General features: G+C 63.9%; 1 protein-coding gene across 3 annotated transcripts in view; it reads left to right on the top strand.

The window, feature by feature from the left end:
* NCS1 (neuronal calcium sensor 1) overlaps positions 1–18,904 on the top strand; it is a 51,409-nt gene that overhangs the window by 16,149 nt on the left and 16,356 nt on the right. The window contains exons 2-8 of one of the 3 annotated variants that reach the window (XM_045573632.1): positions 2,582–2,606; positions 9,385–9,523; positions 10,683–10,761; positions 12,694–12,782; positions 13,075–13,152; positions 15,559–15,674; positions 18,494–18,784. In XM_045573632.1, coding sequence (XP_045429588.1) covers positions 2,582–2,606; positions 9,385–9,523; positions 10,683–10,761; positions 12,694–12,782; positions 13,075–13,152; positions 15,559–15,657 — 509 coding nt within the window. In that variant the 3' untranslated portion in view covers positions 15,658–15,674; positions 18,494–18,784. Of the gene's footprint in view, positions 1–2,581; positions 2,607–9,384; positions 9,524–10,682; positions 10,762–12,693; positions 12,783–13,074; positions 13,153–15,558; positions 15,686–18,493; positions 18,785–18,904 lie in introns of those variants that run through there. The other 2 variants (XM_045573631.1, XM_036416090.2) reach the window with 2 other exon arrangements.

Here is an 18,904-nt window from a genome sequence, read left to right as displayed (position 1 = left end):
ACCCGGGACCCTTCAGTCCCCAAGCCGACGCTCTATCCATGGAACCAAACTGGTTTCGGCGCGATTTTTTTTTTAACCGAGTCTCTGGCTCTGACTGTGCCTGTGGGAGGGGCGTGCTGATGAGGCGGGGCCTCGTGGAAGCTTCCAGGCTGAGGGTCTCCTTACCACGTCCTGTGCTGGCCCCGCTGTGCCTCAGTTTCCCCGTTTGGAGCCAGGACAGAGGAGTGCTCTCTTCCCTCCTTCCCGCGTTTGTTACCAGGACCGCCGAGCAGAGGCACAAAGGCCCTGGCACCTGGGCGGACCGGGCTTGCCGTGGCACCTGGTCCCTGGCACGGGCTAAAAGCTTGCTTCACGCCGGTTTTGAAGAGCGACCTCAGGTCTGATCGGGTGCACACAGCTCAGGGCACCTCCTCGGGCCTCCTCTTCCCTTCCCTCACCTGACCTCCACCTAACACCTCCTGCCTGTCCTTCGTTCGTCCATGCACTCATTCGTCCGTTCATGCATTCATTGGCTCATGTATACATTCACTCGTTCGCTCCTGTGCTCACCTATTCACTCAAACATTCATCCACGCATTTGTTCATTTGTTCATTCATACAATCATTCACACACTCATTATTCATTCACTCACACATGCATTCCACCAGCCCGTGTGGGGCACATTCCCCCGCCCTCCGCCAGGATTCCGGAGCGGTCACACCTGTTTGTTTGTTTTTTTAATATATTTTTATTGATTTTACACAGAGAGGAATTGAGAGGGACAGAGAGTTAGAAATGTCGATGAGAGAGAAACACCGGCCAGCTGCCTCCTGCACACCCCCCATCGGGGATGTGCCCGCAACCAAGGTACATGCCCTTGACCGGAATCGAACCCGGGACCTCTCAGTCCGCAGGCCGGCGCTCTATCCACTGAGCCAAACCGGTCCCGGCTAGTTTGTTTTTTTAAAATAATTTTTTATTGATTTCAGAGAAGAAGGGAGATGGAGAGAGAGAGAGAAACATCAATAATGAGAGATAATCACCGATCATCTGCCTCCTGCACACCCCACACTGGGGATGGAGCCAGGCACATGCCCCAACCGGGAATCGAACCCTGACCTCCTGGTTCCTAGGTCGATGCTCAGCCCCCGAGCTGTGCTGGCCGGGCACACGGCTTTGATTGGCATTTGGGATGGCTCGTGTGTCAGGCCCTGTCGCTCCTCTTCCCACGTCACAGACAGGAGGCCAGCCCCGCGGACAGTGGTTTTACAGGGAACGTTGGTTTGGCTCCAACGTGAGCCGATTCAGTACTTTCCAGAAGAAACATTTCTTTTGTTTGTTCTCGGTTCAGTGCAGAAGGACTCCTGGGGCCTGGTGGGAGGTCCAGCCGCTTTGGTGCCGGCCCGCTCCATCCGCTTGTGGGAGGACAAGGGGCTGACGGCGGGGGAGGGGGCCGGCCGCAGGGGGAGGGGGCCGGCCGAAGGGGGAGGGGGCCGGCCTCAGGGGGAGGGGGCCAGCTGCGGGGGGAGGGGGACGGCCTCAGGGGGAGGGGGCCGGCCGCGGGGGGAGGGGGCCGGCCTCGGGGGGAGGGGGACGGCCTCGGGGGGAGGGGGACGGCCTCAGGGGGAGGGGGACGGCCGCGGGGGGAGGGGGACGGCCTCAGGGGGAGGGGGACGGCCTCGGGGGGAGGGGGACGGCCGTGGGGGGAGGGGGACGGCCGAAGGGGAAGGGGGAGACCGAAGGGGCAGGGGGACGGCCGTGGGGGCAGATGTTACATGTTCACCCAGTGGGAAGGAAGTATGTTATATGTTCACCCGGTGGGAAGGATGTATGTTACGTGTTCACCCGGTGGGAAGGATGCATGTTATGTGTTCACCCGGTGGGAAGGATGCATGTTATGTGTTCACCCGGTGGGAAGGATGGATGTTAATGCTCACCCGGTGGGAAGGATGTACGTTACGTGTTCACCCGGTGGGAAGGATGTATGTTAATGTTCACCCGGTGGGAAGGATGTATGTTAATGTTCACCCGGTGGGAAGGATGGATGTTACGTGTTCACCCAGTGGGAAGGATGTATGTTATGTGTTCACCCGGTGGGAAGGATGTATGTTACGTGTTCACTCGGTGGGAAGGATGTATGTTATGTGTTCACCCGGTGGGAAGGATGTATGTTAATGCTCATCCGGTGGGAAGGATGTATGTTAATGCTCACCCGGTGGGAAGGATGTATGTTACATGTTCACTCGGTGGGAAGGATGTATGTTACATGTTATCCCGGTGGGAAGGATGTATGTTAATGCTCACCGGGGCACGGCCCCCAGGAGGGCAGGGAGAAGCCATCCCTGTGCCGAGGCTGTGCCTGGCAGTCCTGCCAGCCGCCCGGGGGCACGGGGCCAGTGCTGTCCCCTGGGTGTGGTCAGACACAGAGCTCCCGCTGGGTCTGTTCACGGGACATGTCCTCGGTCAGAGCCAGCGGAGCCCCGACCCAGGCAGGCAGACGGGGGGCGGGGCAGGGCGGGGGCAGAGGGGGGCTCCCAGCGTCCGCCCGCCCGCCCCTGGACACCTCCCTGAACTAACGGGCTCTTCTGCTTTCTCTTGCAGTCACCGAGAAGGAGGTCCAGCAGTGGTGAGTAGCTGCTCGTCCCTTGGGGATGTGGGTGGGGTGGGGCATTGGCTTTGTGCTGGTGACACAGCCGTCCCGTTGCCCAGGATGGGGGCACGGCTCCCCCACAAGTCCGTCCAGGCCGCCTTTGCCCACGGCAGGTGGGCGTAGACCCAAAGCAGCTGTGTGGCGTGGGCCTGGGTGCTGGCGACTCCTCGGGTGACATCTCCGAGGACCACCCGGCCAGGAGGGGCTGACGGGCCCTGCCCGCCGGGAAGAGAGGGTGGGACAGGAGACGGGAGGATCGGGGCCCCAGGCCCTGCCTCGTGGCCGCACCATCCTGTCGCTGTGAGAAGTCTCCTCTGCCACGTGATGGATTAGGGGGGGTCCGGGGTGGCACACAGCTTCCTCTGGGGTGGCAGCGCTCACTCATTGGGAGCAGCTGCCGGCGGCATTGCCTGGCCGCGGCCGTATGTCACGGAGCAAACGGAAAGGACGGCAGTGAGCGATGAATGAGCTCTGCCGTGGATTAGTGATGCCTGCCCGGGCCGGGCAGAGGAGGGCGGCCGGTGTTCGGTCATTGGGGGGTGCGGAGCAGACACGGGGAGCCTGCGTGGGGGGCATGGTCAGGAGAGCAGGGAGGTTAGCTCGCCGCGTGTGCACACCCTCCAGCAGAGTGTGGTGGCGCCAGAGCCCGGCTGTGCCTTCCTGTCCTGGGGACCTTGAAGGATCCACCTCCGGAGCCTCAGTTTCCCCGTGTGTATGACAGGAGGGGGATGCATTGGGGAGAGGCACTTCCAGTCCGGGTCCTAGCCCGGGGCCCAGGAGGAGACAGACGTGGCTGACGGTCTTCCCGCCGCTGCTGGGAGCGGGAGCCGAGGCTGGAGACGCGTCCTCGGTCCCTCCACCCTCACAGCCACCGTCCCACCGTTTCCTGGACGAGGCCTCTGAGCCGCAGGTGCAGGGCCCGTCGGAGCCCCCTGCGTCCTCCCGGCTCACGCCTGGGCCTCCCCCGGAGAGGCAGGGAGCAGCGCGGCCAGCTGGGCTCCCAGTCCGGGTCCTGAGTCCCCACATCCCGGCTGAGCGGCCTCGGACGCGTTATCGGGCTCCTCAGCGCCTCAGTTTCCCCAGCTGAGACGTGAGGGTGTAATAGTCACCCTTGAAGGGGACAGTGTGAGGACTAAGGGCGCTGATCTGTCGGAAATGTTCGGAGCAGGGCCTGGTCCTCTCCTGTCTGTTGGCGTTGCTACGACAACCACGACAATCCTGATCCCCTCACCAGTGCCTCCCGGGGAGCAGTCCCGAGATTGGGGGCCCCTCCTCATGGTGCGGGTGGGGAAACTGAGGCCCAGACCGGCCGAGGGACTTTCGTCCATTCATCAAGCGAACAGTGAGAGTGTTCCAGGCTCGGGGAGCAGCCAGGACGGGGCTTGGCTTGGGCCGAGGGGCCTGTGGGGAGCAGGTGGCCAGGCTCCCTCGGTAAAGCCGGCGCCCTAGGCCTCTGACACCCCGTCCTGCCGCCGGGAGCGCTCTCGGAAGAGCTTATGCGGGAAAGAAATGATCTCTATTTGCCAGAAAGTTCCATAGACCTCGAGGCACTGTCCCTCGGGTCATCATGGTGGTGCCCTCCGGGCTGGGAGAGAGCTGAACCCCTGCCTCCCTCAGCCCTCGGGGGTCGCCGGTTCTGTGCCCGCACCCTCTCCCCTGCTCACCGGGCACCCACCTCGATGGCTTCCTCATCCACACTGAGCACGCTCCTGCCTCTGGGCTGCAGCCCGCCGTCCCCTCTGCCGTCCCCCTGCCGCCCCTCTCCTGTCCCCTGTCCTGTCCCCTCTCCTGTCCCCCTGCCGTCCCCTCTCTGTCCCCCTGCCACCCCTCTCCTGTCCCCCTGCCACCCCTCTCCTGTCCCCCTGCCGTCCCCTCTGCTGTCCCCTCTGCTTTCCCCTTTTTGTCCCCCTGCCGTCCCCTCTCCTGTCCCCTCTACCATCCCCTCTCTGTCCCCCTGCCGTCCCCTCTCCTGTCCCCTCTGCTGCCACTCTGCCGTCCTCCTGCCGCCCCTCTCCTGTCCCCCTGCCGCCCCTCTCCTGTTCCCTCTCCTGTCCCCCTGCCGCCCCTCTCCTGTCCCCTCTCCTGTCCCCCTGCCGCCCCTCTCCTGTCCCCTCTCCTGTCCCCCTGCCGTCCCCTCTCCTATCCCCCTGCTGTCCCCTCTCCTGTCCCCCTGCCACCCCTCTCCTGTCCCCCTGCCGTCCCTTCTCCTGTCCCCCTGCCGTCCCCTCTCCTGTCCCCCTGCCGTCCCCTCTCCTGTCCCCCTGCCATTCCCTCCGCCCCCAGGTCTTGGCATCTCCACTCCCGTCACCTCCGCTCAGAGCTCGGCATGGACCACCGGGCGGGTGTCTCCAGCACGAGACAGGATCCACTGTGTGATGCCGGCGTTTAGTGGTTTTTCTCTCCTATCTTTTCTGTTTTGCAGTGTTTACATAATGCTATTATCACCTTTGTAGCAGCCAGGTGACCTGGCTGTGCTGTCACAGAAATAGTGGCTGGCGCAGGAGGAACCTGCAGCCGCCCCAGCAGGGCCAGCTGTCCGCCTCGGGGGCCATCCTCACAGTGCTCGGCCTCGGGCGCCCCCTGGGGGCCAGGCACGGTGCTGGTACTTAAGTCCACGCCGGGGAAAGTCAGTCAGCAGGGCCATTGCATGTTTAAGCAGCGTTGGCGGGCCGTGCAGAAGGATCCGCTTAAAAACCAGCCTCTGTATTTGGTCAGACCTTCCACAAACTCACCCTAGTGCCCTGGCAGGGCCAGTCCAAAGGCTTTCGCAGGCCTAACCCAGCCCCCGGGCCAGATGATCCCATTTTACAGACGAAGAAACTGAGGCTCAGAGGGGCGGAGGCACGTGCCCAGGTCACACTGCTCTGTGTGTGTGTGTGTGTGTGTGTGTGTGGAGTCTGGGTCCAGCGCGCGCCTCCTCCAGGCTCTGAGGGCTCAGACCTGCGGCTCCTGCTCTGGGAAACCCCAGGAAGCCCCAGGCAGGGGGTGGGGTGGGAGAGGAGGAAGGAGGGATGTGTTGGGAGCCCTCCTCGGGGCCCTCTGAAGCCCGGGCTGCAGGTGGCGCTGGGAGCACGCAGGGGGCGGGAGCTGTTGGAGGAGAGAACACGGGGTCCCAGGGCGGGTGCTGCCGGCCCAGCTGCGCGGGGCTGACCAGCTGGGGTCCGGCTCTCACGATCCCGTCCATCTGCTCGGTTCCCGCCGTCCCCGCTGCGGAGAGCACAGCTGCCAGGCCGAACCCCAGCACAGAGGCGATGGGCACGGAGGGGGTCCCAGCGAGCAGCGTTCTGCGGGGGCAGGGTGCTGAAGTCCCGGCAGCGGGCCTTCGGGAACGGAGGCGGCCGCAGCGCTGGGCGTCCTCGGGGCCCCAGAGGAGCTGAGCCGGAATGGGACCCGGGGGTCCTGGCCAGGCTTCCTGCATTGGCATTCCCCGTCCTTCGTTTGTTCGCTCACTCATTTACTCAGCCACTGGTTGGGTGGTTTGTTCGGCAAATCTTTGCTGAGCACCGGCTCTGTGCCATGCCGCGCTGGGCTCGGGGGCCGGGGGACGGAGGGACACGCAGTGCCTGGCGTCCCTGGGAACAGACGGCCGTGGGAGGCCGGGGGGAGCCCGGTGTTCGGCGGGGGAGCTGTGCAAGGGGCCTCCGTGTGTTTGTGAAAAGCAGATTTCCTCTTCCCTCTCCCTTTCCAAGACGCGGGAGACGGCAGCTGTCGCTTCTGGGTTCTCTCCCCACCCGGGGCTTCTCTGCGGGGATGTCCTGGAACCAGCCTCCCAGACCCCAGCCTCCCAGCCCCCTAGCCCCCAGCCTCCCAGGCCCCAGCCCCCCAGGCCCCCAGCCTCCCAGCCCCCAGCCCCCCAGGCCCCCAGCCTCCCAGCCCCCCAGCCTCCCAGCCCCCAGCCTCCCAGCCCCCAGCCCCCCAGGCCCCCAGCCTCCCAGCCCCCAGCCTCCCAGCCCCCAGCCCCCCAGCCCCCCAGCCTCCCAGCCCCCCAGACCCCAGCTCCCCAGCCCCTAGCCCCCAGCCCCCCAGCCTCCAGCCCCCCAGTTCCCCAGGCCCCCAGCCTCCCAGCCTCCCAGCCCCCAGCCTCCCAGCCCCCTAGCCCCCAGCCTCCCAGCCCCCAGGCCCCCAGCCCCCCAGCCCCCCAGCCCCCCAGCCCCCAGCCTCCCAGCCTCCCAGCCCCCCAGCCCCCAGTTCCCCAGGCCCCCAGTCCCCCAGTTCCCCAGGCCCCCAGCCTCCCAGCCCCCCAGCCCCCAGCTCCCCAGCCCCTAGCCCCCAGCCTCCAGCCTCCAGCCTCCCAGCCCCCCAGCCCCCAGCCTCCCAGCCCCCTAGCCCCCAGCCTCCCAGCCCCCAGCCCCCCAGGCCCCCAGCCTCCCAGCCCCCAGCCCCCCAGTTCCCCAGGCCCCCAGCCTCCCAGCCCCCCAGCCCCCAGCCTCCCAGCCCCTCAGACCCCAGCCTCCCAGCCCCCAGCCCCCCAGCCTCCAGCCGTCATTAATGCTCTAGGGCCGCCCCTGCTGGCCCCACCACAGCTGCCCACAGTGCTGACAGCCGCTTCGGCTGGGGCTGAGGCCCTGAGCAAACAGCTTCCCCTCCCGGAGGCGAGAGGCAGGGGGGCCTGTGAGGCTCCCCCCCCCCCCCCCGCAGGGAGCATCCAGGAGGCTCTGCTGGGAGCTTTTTGTTTTCTCTTCATTGCTTTAAACGCCTTTAGAAATACTCAGACATTCACGGCGTACGCGCTGCAGAAATGAGCTCTGGGAGCCCAGGGGAGTGTGGCCCCGATCCGGCACCCAGAGCCGGAGGGGGGGGTGACAGAGGAGTGAGCCCCCTCTCTGATCACTGAGTCCTGGTGCCAGGCCTGCCCTCCTCCTGCCAGGGACCATCCTGGCCCGGAGGCCCGGAGGCCTGGAGGCCTGGGGGCCTGGGGGCCTGGGGGCCTGGGGCCATGGGTCAGGTCTTGTCCCCAAAAAGCTCTCCCAGCTCTGTGTCCTGGCCCTGTGCGCACCTGGGCGTGTCCCACCCAACTCCTCCGCTCTCCTCCCTGCCCCCTCCCCACTCCCCCTAAGGCACAGCTCATCCCCGAGCCTCCCCGCCTCAGGGCCCCCCATGCCCGGGTCCTGTGTGACCAGCGCCCACCCCCTTCCTCAGTCCTGGGTGCTCTCTGACGGGTGGGAGCCCCGGCGCCTCCACAGCGCCCTCTATCCCTGGACCCCGGTCACGGCCCGCCAGGGACTTCCAGCACCGCACCCGAGGCCTCCCCTGGCTCCTGAGAGAGGCGAGAGCAGCCCCCACACAGTGGGAAGGTCCTCCACGATCCAGTCTCTGTGCCTCTGGGCTCCTCCCCCCACCCACCTGGGCTCCTCCCCCCACTCACCTGGGCCCCTCACCCCCACTCATCTGGGCTCCTCACCCCCACTCATCTGGGCTCCTCCCCCCACCCACCTGGGCCCCTCACCCCCACCCACCTGGGCCCCTCACCCCCACCCACCTGGGCTCCTCCCCCCACCCACCTGGGCTCCAGCCTGGGACGCGGGGACTCAGTCTACCCGCCGTGAGCCTCCGTTTTCTCGTCCACACAATGGCCTCGCCGTGGTCCTGGCTCCAGGGCCGCTGGGGCGGTTCCCGGACACGGAGGTCGCAGAGGCCCCGCACAGAGTTGCCCAGGAGGTGAGAGCCGAGCCACGGCTGGTGATGGCGACCGGCCCTCTGCTTCCTTCGGTGCCGGGACCCTGCTCGGAGGAGGACCGGCACCAGGGGCACAGTCCTGAGACCCTGCCTGCTCCGCTCCTGGGCGCTCTGTTCCCGGAGGCCTGGCTTCCGCCCCCGGCGACTCCAGGCTGACAGCCACCCTGCCTGGCCCTGGGGGAGCTCCGGGCCTCAGTTTCCCCATTTGCAAAACCGACGGGCAGGACTGCACAGCCTGGAGCCCCATCTTCTTCTTCATGCCAACTGAGCTCATGCACCATCTGGGTCCCGACAGAACGGGTGTGATAACGGGTGTGATGAGGAGGCTGAGGCTCAGAGAGGCGAGGGCGCCTGCCCAAGGTCGCACAGCCAGCGTATGGCAGAGCCGGGGTCTGGGCTGCCATCCGCCGGGCGTTTGGGGGCTCTGTGCTGGGCACCGGGGTCCACGGCGGACAAGGCCACTAGGAACAAACCAGGTTCCTTCCCAGTAACCGCCCTGCGGCTCCGAGTCCGTCACACGGGCCTTGGGAACAGACCGGGAGCGGGTGCCTGTGCACTGGGCTGCAGGCGTGTGGGAGGAGCCAGCTGCCGGCCCCATATGGTGGCTCTGCCCGCCAACGCGGCACCGGGGGGAGGGGCTCCGGGGAGAAGGGGGGGTTGGGGGAGGGAGCAGAACTGCTCCGGGCAGGAGTGTGGCGGTGGGAGGTCGTTGGTGGGTTTGTCCAGCCCCCCATGGGGAGCAGGGCTGATGGCCAGCTGCTCTGTGCACACTGTCCAGTGACTTCTCACGCGACTCTTAGCCTCTGTACAAACGAGGCTCAGAGAGGTGCAGTCACCAGCCTCAGGTCACACAGCTCGGGAGAGACAGCGTGGGGAGCCGTGCCTGGACGGCAGCCTGTGCCGGGACCCGTGCACCCCTCTTTGGAGGGGCCCTCAGCCGGGAGGCGGGCGTCCTGTCTTGGGAGGGGCCTCAGCCCGGAGGCGGGCGGCCTGTCTTTGGAGGGGCCTCAGCCAGAGGCGGGCACTCCCGCAGGGCAGTGCTGGGCCCCTGGCCCCGCTCACAGCCTATCTGCCGCAGGTATAAGGGCTTCATCAAGGACTGCCCCAGCGGGCAGCTGGACTCGGCCGGCTTCCAGAAGATCTACAAGCAGTTCTTTCCCTTCGGGGACCCCACCAAGTTCGCCACCTTCGTGTTCAACGTCTTCGACGAGAACAAGGTGAGCCGGGCTGGCGGGGCCTCGCCTGCCGGGTCCCCCCCCACGGCTGCGGCTCGGCTCTGGGGTTCCCGCGGCTGCTCCACACCCGCTCTCCCCCCGTGTGTCCTCCGGGAGAAGGAACAACACGTGTGTCCTCCGAGAGAAGGAACAACACGTGTGCACACTCAAAAGCACACAGACACAGACACACACGAGTGCATGCACTCATGAGTGCATGCACATGAGTGCATGCACACACAAGCACACACAGGCACCACACAGAGATAACGTGTGTACACATCTATACCGTGTGCGCACACACGTATGTGTACATGCATGCACATGTATATCTCGATCTTTTTCTTACTAGCACCAAATGCAAATGCCTCCAGGGGCAGTCACGGGCGTTATCATCGGCACAGCCGTCCACTGGACATGTGCAGCCCTTCATGTGAAGGCTTACAGCCCATGCGTGTGTCATGTGAATACCCCCGTTTGCAAATGAGGAAACTGAGGTCTGAGAATCAGACAGTGTGGGCCTTTCACGGAGCACCAGTTTCCAGGCTTATCTGAGTTGTCTCCTGGCCCCTCCTAGCAGTGGCCGCCGGCAGCTGGCGGGTCCCTGGTTGGGACGCCCGCTGTCCTCCGGATTCTGGCTCCCCGGTGCTCTCGGTGGGTTCACCGTGACTTGTTCCCACGCTCCTGCCCTGGCACTCTGTTCCGTGAGGCCTGGCTTCCGCCCCAGTTGACTCCAGGCTGACGGTCACATTGCTTGGCCCTGAGGGAGCTCCGGGCCTCAGTTTCCACATTTGCAAAGCCAATAGGCAGGACTGCACGGCCTCGAGCCCTATCCTCTTCAGGAGCCCCCAGCCTGTGGTTCCAGGTCCGGGGGAGGGGACCTCCAGGCGGCTCCGCCCAGAGATGGTGCCTGTGCGTGGTCTTCCCTGTGGCCTCTCCCCGTCCTCCGGCCCCGCCCGCCCGCCGCCCTGTCCCATTTCCAATCCGACCCCTTCCCCTCCCCGCTCCCGGTTCTGTCCCTCTCTCCTTCCCCGCCGCCCTCTCCGTGTGGCGTCTGTCTGCCGCGCTCTCGGCGCCTGCTGCCGCTCCCGCCACCTGCCCACGGTCTGGCCTGACCAGGTGGCCCGCCTGACCGAGGCCACCTGCCCCTCTCTCCTGCCAGGATGGGCGGATCGAGTTCTCGGAGTTCATCCAGGCGCTGTCGGTGACCTCGAGGGGGACCCTGGACGAGAAGCTGCGATGTAAGTCCGTGCCCCGGGCCAGAGAACGGGCCCAGGCCCCTGTCCCGGCTGCGAGAGTGGCCCAGACGTCCAGCCGTTCTGGGCCCGAGGAGGGGCCTGGGGGTGGCCGTGCGGGAGGAACGTGGCTCACTTAGGCCGGCGGACAGATGGGGTGGGAGCGATGGGGCGTCCAGGCAGGTGAGACGTGGACTCGGCCCCCGCCGCCTGGAGTTAAAGACCCGCGTCATGTGCCGGGCCCACCGTGCAGGAGCTGCCCTTCTGATGACACCTCATCCATTCACTCCCGCACTCGCTCACCCAGCGGACACTGACCAGACAGGCCACTGTCCGTGCTGGGCAGGAGGCCAGGAACCCGGCAGATGCGGGGGGGGGGGTGGGGGCGGGAGTGTCAGGGGCACCTGCTCTCACGGCTCAGTCTAGCACGGAGACGTGACTTTTTAAAATCCCATGAAACCGAGACAGGAAGCGGGAGGGGAGCGCTGGCCGGAGGGGAGCTGACCCCGTGGTGAGTCAGTGCTGAGCGGGGCGGGGAGGGAGCCGGCTGGTAGGAAGCAGGGAGGGGAGGGGGCGGGAGGGGGCAGAGTGCCCACGCTGGCTGGCCCGGGGGAAGGAAGGGAAGCTGTTGAGAAGATGGAAGAAGCGGGGCCAGAGCTCCCTGCTCACTGAGACGTGGGCATCGCGTTGTCTCAGCAGCGAGAAGGCCCTGCAGCTTCTTTCTCTCGTTTTTCTGAGGATAAAAGAGGATTGCCCTGGCCGGTAGTTCAGTGGTTAGAGCCCCGGCCTGCTCACCAAAGGGTTGTGGGTTCCGTTCCCGGTCAAGGGCATACACCTGGGCTGCAGGTTTTAAGCTGAGGGGAGCATCTTCCCCCTCAATGGCTCCCTCCCTCCTTCTTTCTCTAAGAGTCAATGGGAACAAGTAAAAGTGAGGATTAACGGCAGCAGGAAGGATACAGAAGGATTTTATTTATGTGAAAGCTCCTGGTCCCCTGGGCTGGGTGAATGGTTTTATTCTCTGAGCTGGCCGCAGAGCAGCAGGGATTCTGCGTGGCTGGAATGGGAGAGGCTGAGGGGCACAGGGCAGAGAGGGGGGTCACCAGGACGCCTCCTGGGCCAGTCCTTCTCCCAGCTCCCGCCCCTGAGGCCTCCCTCAGGCCGAGGACCCCTCCTTTTACTCCCAGTTTCTTCCTTCCTAGTCCCAGTTGAAGTGGGGGGTGTGTGTCTGCTTGCTGGTCCCGATTAAGTGTTGGCTGGGTGAGGCCTGAGTGAGGCTGGGTGAGGCCTGGGTGAGGCTGGCTGAGGCTGGGTGAGGCCTGGGTGAGGCTGGGTGAGGCCTGGCTGAGGCTGGCTGAGGCTGGCTGAGGCTGGGTGAGGCCGGGTGAGGCTGGGTGAGGCCTGGTGAGGCTGGGTGAGTCTGGGTGAGGCTGAGTGAGGCCTGGGTGAGGCTGGGTGAGGCTGGGTGAGGCTGGGTGAGACCTGGGTGAGGCTGGCTGAGGCTGGGTGAGGCCTGGGTGAGGCTGGGTGAGGCCTGGCTGAGGCTGGCTGAGGCTGGCTGAGGCTGGGTGAGGCCGGGTGAGGCTGGGTGAGGCCTGGTGAGGCTGGGTGAGGCCTGAGTGAGGCTGGGTGAGGCCTGGGTGAGGCTGGGTGAGGCTGGGTGAGGCTGGGTGAGGCCTGGGTGAGGCTGGCTGAGGCTGGCTGAGGCCGGGTGAGGCCTGGTGAGGCCGGGTGAGGCCTGGTGAGGCCGGGTGAGGCCTGGTGAGGCCTGGTGAGGCCGGGTGAGGCCTGGTGAGGCCTGGTGAGGCCGGGTGAGGCCGGGTGAGGCTGGGTGAGGCATGGCTGTGGGTCCTTGTCGCCACTGAAGGGCAGAGGGCGGGAGGCGGGCGCAGAGCCGCCCCTGCGCTGGGCCGGGGTGACCCGCCGGCTGGTTGGTTGCAGGGGCCTTCAAGCTCTACGACCTGGATAACGACGGCTACATCACCAGGACCGAGATGCTGGACATTGTGGACGCCATCTACCAGATGGTGGTGAGCGCTGGGGCCGCGGGTGGGCGACGGGGGGGGGCAGCCCATTGAGCGGCTCCACTCGGCCCACAGGGCCCACCCGGTGGGGCCGCTCTCCAGCGGGGGTGGGGAGAGCTGGCCAGGTCAGGGCCACGGCCCGGGGTCGCCCTGGTGGAGGCTGGATTCCCAGCAGAACCGCAGGGCGGGCGCGGGCGCGGGCGCGGGCGTGGGGCGTGGCAGGGAGAGGCGCCCTCGCCTGGAGCAGCCCCGGTCTGCGGGGCAGCGCGGCCCCGGCCCAGCCTGTCTGTCCCGGCAGGGGAACACCGTGGAGCTCCCCGAGGAGGAGAACACCCCTGAGAAGAGGGTGGACCGGATCTTCGCCATGATGGACAAGGTGAGGAGCCGGGCTGGCCGCGGAGGAGGTGCAGAGCTGGGGCCGGGCCTGGGTCCCCGGTGCTGGCTCAGGCAGGCGGCCCAGCCCGGTGAGGGGGCCGGGGGTCTGGTGGGCGGCCATCCCCATCAGGCAGCTGTTTTAAGTACGTTTGCCGGACAGTTTTTCTTTCACAAACCGTGATTCTCAGCCGTTTCCGTGGGTGCCACAGAGCTCCGGCATTCTGGAGAAGCCTGTGGCCCTCCAATAAGTGCACAGGATCGCAAAGGAGGTGGATTATTCTGGAATGCAGCTGTCACCGGGATGCAGTATTCTAGGAGCCTCTTTATGAACACATTAATGATGAATTATCCCATTGGGCCTAGCCACCCCATACTTTTAAAAAAATATTTTGTTGATTTTTTACAGAGAGGAGGGGAGAATGATAGAGAGTTAGAAACATCGATGAGAGAGAATCATCGATCAGCTGCCTCCTGCACACCCCCCACCGGGGATATGCCTGCAACCAGGTACATGCCCTTGACCAGAATCGAACCTGGGACCCTTGAGTCCGCAGGCCGATGCTCTATCCACTGAGCCACACCGGTTAGGGCACCACCCCCATATTTTTGAAGCAATGATACACGTATGCACTGCCTGGAGCAGCCATGACGAGACGTGTTGACCTTCTTGTGATCCCCACAGTTGGCTAGGTCACTGGTATCCCTGCTTCTGATGGGGACTGTCCTCCAGTGCATCCTGGGAGAAAAAGCTGCATTTCAGGGAGAGGATGGTGGACAGAACAGCCTCATCTTCCCCCTCTGAGCTCATGGCCTGCTGGATTCTGTCCCCGGGCCCCGCTGGAGAGGAGCCCTGTCCGTCAGACTTCCTGTGGACCCGATAACGGCTTTAAGTGGGATCGGAGGTCAGCGTGGTCGGGAAGCCCAGTGCTGCTCGCCTCCAGAGAAAGAGTCTCAGTTACAGGGACGTCGGGCTCATTGTGTACGCCGCCGGCTGGAGACCGCGCTGGCCTGGAGCTCTGAGCCTGAGGCCTGTGCTTCCTTCGTTTAGAAAGGGCGATGAGCCTGGCCCGTGTGGCTCAATGGATGGAGCGTCGGCTTGGGGACTGAAGGGACCCGGGTTCGATTCCGGTCGAGGGCATGTGCCTTGGTTGCGGGCATATCTCCAGTAGGGGATGTGCAAGAGGCAGCTGATCGATGACTCTCTCTCATCGATGTTTCTAGCTCTCTATCTCTCTCCCTTCCTCTCTGTACAAAATCAATAAAATATATTTTAAAAAAAAGAAAGAAAGAAAGAAAGAAAGAAAGAAAGAAAGGAAGAAAGAAAGGGCGATGAGCCTGGCCCGTGTGGCCCAATGGTTGAGCATCCACCCATGAACCAAGAGATCCCTGGTTCGATTCCTGGTCAGGGCACAAGCCCGGGTTACAGGCTCAATCCTCAGTAGGGGGTGTGCGGGAGGCAGCCAACTGATGTTTCTCTGTCATCAATGTTTCTCTCTCGCTGTCCCTCTCCCTTCTGCTCTAAAATAAGTAAAAACATTTTTTTAAAAAGGGGAGAGGTTGGCCCACAGCAGAGCGGGGTCAGGACATGCAGGCTCAGACTCTGCTGTCTCTTGCTAATAATCAAAACGTGTGCAGAGTGGGGAGCAGGGAGAGCCAATGGAAATCAGTGCTAAAGTCTTTAAATCTCGAGGTCAGACTTCCCTTATTCGGGGAAACCAAGCCGCCCTGGAGCCCGGCAGGTGTTCATTCTGGCTTCTCCCGTTACCAGCCAGGGGCTCTGGGGAGGTGCCTGAGCCTCGGTTTCCTCACAGTGCAATGGGGGTGAGAGCAGCGCCTCTTCCTGGGGCGGGCGTGGGGATCCCCGAGATCAGCCCGGGCACTTAGCACGCGTGGGTACACGGTGGGCGAGCTGGGAGGACGACCTGCTGGGCTGGGAACCCCGGCCATGCTCGCCCCCCGAGGTCTCTGCTCACAGGTCTCCCGGGAAGGGATACTGGCCCAGACCACCCCTCCCCAGACACCCCCTAGGCCCTGTGCGTGAGCTCCAGGACCGCTGTGCCCTCCAGGAGTGACCCGGAGAAATGCCTTAGGCGCCCACTCTGAGTGCAGGGAACTGACAGCAGCCATTCGGTAACCACGGGGCTCAGGGCACCTCCAGTTCAGGCTTGGGGCCCTGCGGAGGCCCCAGAGGAGGAAACGGACCCGGAGAGCGGGCTCAGGGTGGCTGGCCAGGGGGCATTCGTCTGACTCCCGACTCCTCTCACCTGGCGGCTGCACTGCCTCCTCCTGGCCTCTGGGGGGAGTTATGTTGGGACCAGCCCGGGGCCAGGGGCCGGGGGCCAGGCCGGAGCGGCACCTGTCCTCGGAGGCGGCTGTCCCTCCCGCTAAGCGCTGCCTCTGCCTGCAGAACGCCGACGGCAAGCTGACGCTGCAGGAGTTCCAGGAGGGCTCCAAGGCCGACCCCTCCATCGTGCAGGCGCTGTCCCTCTACGACGGGCTGGTATAGTCCACGCCCAGCGCCGGGTGAGTCCGGGGCCCTGGGGGCCGGGAGTGGGGGGAGGGCGGGATCCCGGCCACAGGAGCCGAGGGGGCAGAGCGGGCACAGCGCTGGGGGCCGCCTCCAGGCAGACGGCTGTCCCCGGCTTCCTTCCGCCCTCTCCTCCGTCGGCTCTGCCTTCCCTGGCCGTCCCCATGCAGGCGGGGAGGGAGTGGATGGCCCCGAGGTCCTGTCCGGCCGCGAATACGCGTACACATGCTGTGCGTGTGCGTATGCGTGTGTGTGTGTGTGTGCGTGTGCACGTGCTGGCTGTCAGTCTCAAGGGTGCAGCGTGATGGGCAGAAGCTTCCAGAACGCATGAAGATGTGCGAATGCTCTGTCTGGGAGGCCCATCCTGTCCCCAGGAAAAAGCCAGCTGCGTCATTAATGTATTTAATCGCACTCTGTTTTCTCACAGCTTCTGTGAAAATGTGTGTGTGTTTCCTGCAGCGACGATGAGTTCAGGACCATATGTTGTTCAGGTTTTTTTTTTTTTTTTTTTTTTTTTTAATGAACAATTTATAGAAAACATTTTTCCTTTTTTTCTTTTGGAGACAGCGCTGAGAAAAGAGAGTTTTAAAAACTGTTTCGCCCTGTGTGGCTGACACTCACATCCTGCGTGTCCACAGGCACCCCTTCACACGGGGTGTGTAAACACGTGCTTGTTTTTTTCCCCCCCTCAATTTTATTTTATTTTTTTAAATCAATCTTTATTGTTCACATTATTACAAAAGTTCCTCATTCCCCCCCTCCACCAGGTTCCCACCCCACCCTCTGCCCTTTCCCCACCCCGCATTGTCCTCATCCATAGGTGCACAGTTTATGTTCATGTAAACACGTGTTGTATCCTCACCAGCAACATGTCCGCCAAGAAGGTGCAGCTTTATCTCCAGGGTGGGCTTTTCCGAGCGACCAGACCCAGCTCCCGCCAGCTCTCCCCACCGCCCTCCTCTTCCCCGCGGCTCTCCCCGAGCCTGCCCCATAGTCACCGCGTCCATGTTGCGTTCCACCATCTGTGTGATCGATTTGCCTTCTCAGATCCCTGGCGTCGCCTCATTCCCGGAACGCACTGTCCTACTCAGTGTTCTACACCAGCAAATGCTGACCGAGACCAGCCTTTTTCATGGCTGCATAGTATTCCGTCAGAGGGGCGGGGCCTCATTGAACCAGTTTCCGTGGTGGGACCTTCGGTTGGTGAGGATTTGGGGTGGATGACGGAAGTTTTCGGTGATGGAAGCGTTCGCGCCCAGTGGTAGAGAGAATGGTGCTCCTGTCCTGTCTCCTGTTGTCCAAACGCTGGCCCCGTGGGGCCTTCCGACTCGCCCAGGCCCCCCTCCTGCACACACACACACACACACACACACACAGCCCCTGCCTGGCCTGACCACGGTTCAGACCCTCTCCCGCCGATGGGGAGGGAGACGGGCCCCATGGAGTCAGACGTGGACTCGGTCCGGGCGGCGGGGGCGGGGGGGGGGGGGGGGATGTGGAGGCCGGGCTGTGGAGCGGGTGACGGGAAGGGCGTGGGCAGCGCAGACAGTCACAGGCTGTTCCCCGGGCTGCCTTCTCTCTCTCTCTCTCCCTCTCTCTCTCTCTCTCTCTCTCTCTCTCTCTTTTAATTGATGGAGGTGAAACTCACGGGACAGAAAATTAACCGTTTTAATGTGAACGATCAGCGGCATGAAGTGCAGTCACAGTTCTGTGCAGCTACCCCTCCTATCTCGTTCTACAATGTTTGCGTCACCCCAAAATAACGCCTCCCCGCTGCTCCCCCCCACACACACACACCCCCTCCCCGCCCCCCGGCCCCTGGCCACCACGCCTCTGCTGTCTGCGCGGAGACCTGCCTGTCGAGTTTTATAAATACGGACTCCCACGTCACATGGGCTGTGGGTCCGGCTCCTGTCCCTCAGTGTGGTTTTTTCCAAGGTTCTTCTGCGATATTAGGCCTCCCGCCTTCACCCAGACCCTCCCGTCTGTTCTTCACTCCTTTCCTGGGCCGAGGGACGGTCCCCTGGGTGGATGGACCACGTGTGTGTCCGTCATCCCTGAGGGACCCTGGGCCTCTCCACCTGGTGGCGTTGTGCACGAGGCTGCTGTGAACACTGGGGGGCAGGGTCTCTGTGTCTACATTTCTGGGGGGTAGATGCCTGGGGTGGAATTGCTGGGTCCTGTGGGAACTCCGAGTTTACCTTCCGCAGCGGGCACCACGCTGTCCACAGAAGCTGCCGCTTTTATACTCCCAGCAGCAATGGACACGGGTTCTCCTTTCTCCACACCCTTGCCAGCACCACTTCTTTTTTTTCTTTTCTTTTTTTTTTTAGTTTTTTAATTAAAAAAAAATAAGTCATCCTAGTGGGTGCGACGTGGTGTGTCTCGTGGTTTCCATTTGCGTTTCCCCATCACCGATTCTCACCTTCTCATGCGCTTCTCAGCCATCCACACCTTGTTCTTAACGGTTGCAAACTGGTTCATCCTGTGGCCACGTCCTTCCATCCAGCCAGTGCCCTGAGTGTGGACACTGGGCTTCCTTTCTCCCTCCCTCCCTCCCTCCTCTCCCTCCTTCCCTCCCTCCTCCTTCCCTCCCTCCCTCTCTCCCTCCCTCCCTTCCTTATAATCTTGCTGTTACAGATGATGCTGTAGGAAACATTTCTGAAGAGTAAATGCAACGCGCCCCCAGTGGGTGGGTCAGGGGCTGTGCATGTTGCTGGGCCTCTGACTCCACTCGGACCCTCTCTCAGACTCCCCCGCCAGCGCTGCGCGCCCCGCAGTCGCTCTGAGCCGCCTCCCCTCCTGTGTCTTCCAGATGCCGGGAACCACCGCCTCCTCCCGTGCCCTGAGCCGCCCTCCTGTGTCCACCTGCCGTCCTCCACGGGGCTACCCTGACAGCGAGGCCCGGCTCCCGCCCCAGCCGCCCCTCCCCGCCTGCTGCCCCGCCGCCGCCCGAAGCCACGGCTCCGCCCGCCGCCGCCTCTGCTTGTCCGGAGCCACGGGAGCCGCCGGCAGAGCCTCCGGCGTCCGCGGAGCCCGGGACACGCAGCTGCTCCGTCCCCTGCTCCCGCGCGTCTGCTTTTGTTTTTATTCCAAACAGACGTTGGAAAAGAAGAAAACAAACCACACACACCTACCTTCTGTTCTAGGAGATTCGGGCTGACCGGCCGGGAGAGGGCCTCGGGGGCCGTGGAGAACTCTGCCTTGTCCGCTGGCCACCAGGGAG

Source organism: Pipistrellus kuhlii, unplaced genomic scaffold, assembly GCF_014108245.1.
Source record: "Pipistrellus kuhlii isolate mPipKuh1 unplaced genomic scaffold, mPipKuh1.p scaffold_m20_p_53, whole genome shotgun sequence".
NCBI classification, from domain to species: domain Eukaryota; kingdom Metazoa; phylum Chordata; class Mammalia; order Chiroptera; family Vespertilionidae; genus Pipistrellus; species Pipistrellus kuhlii.
This window is presented reverse-complemented; position numbering and strand designations above follow the sequence as displayed.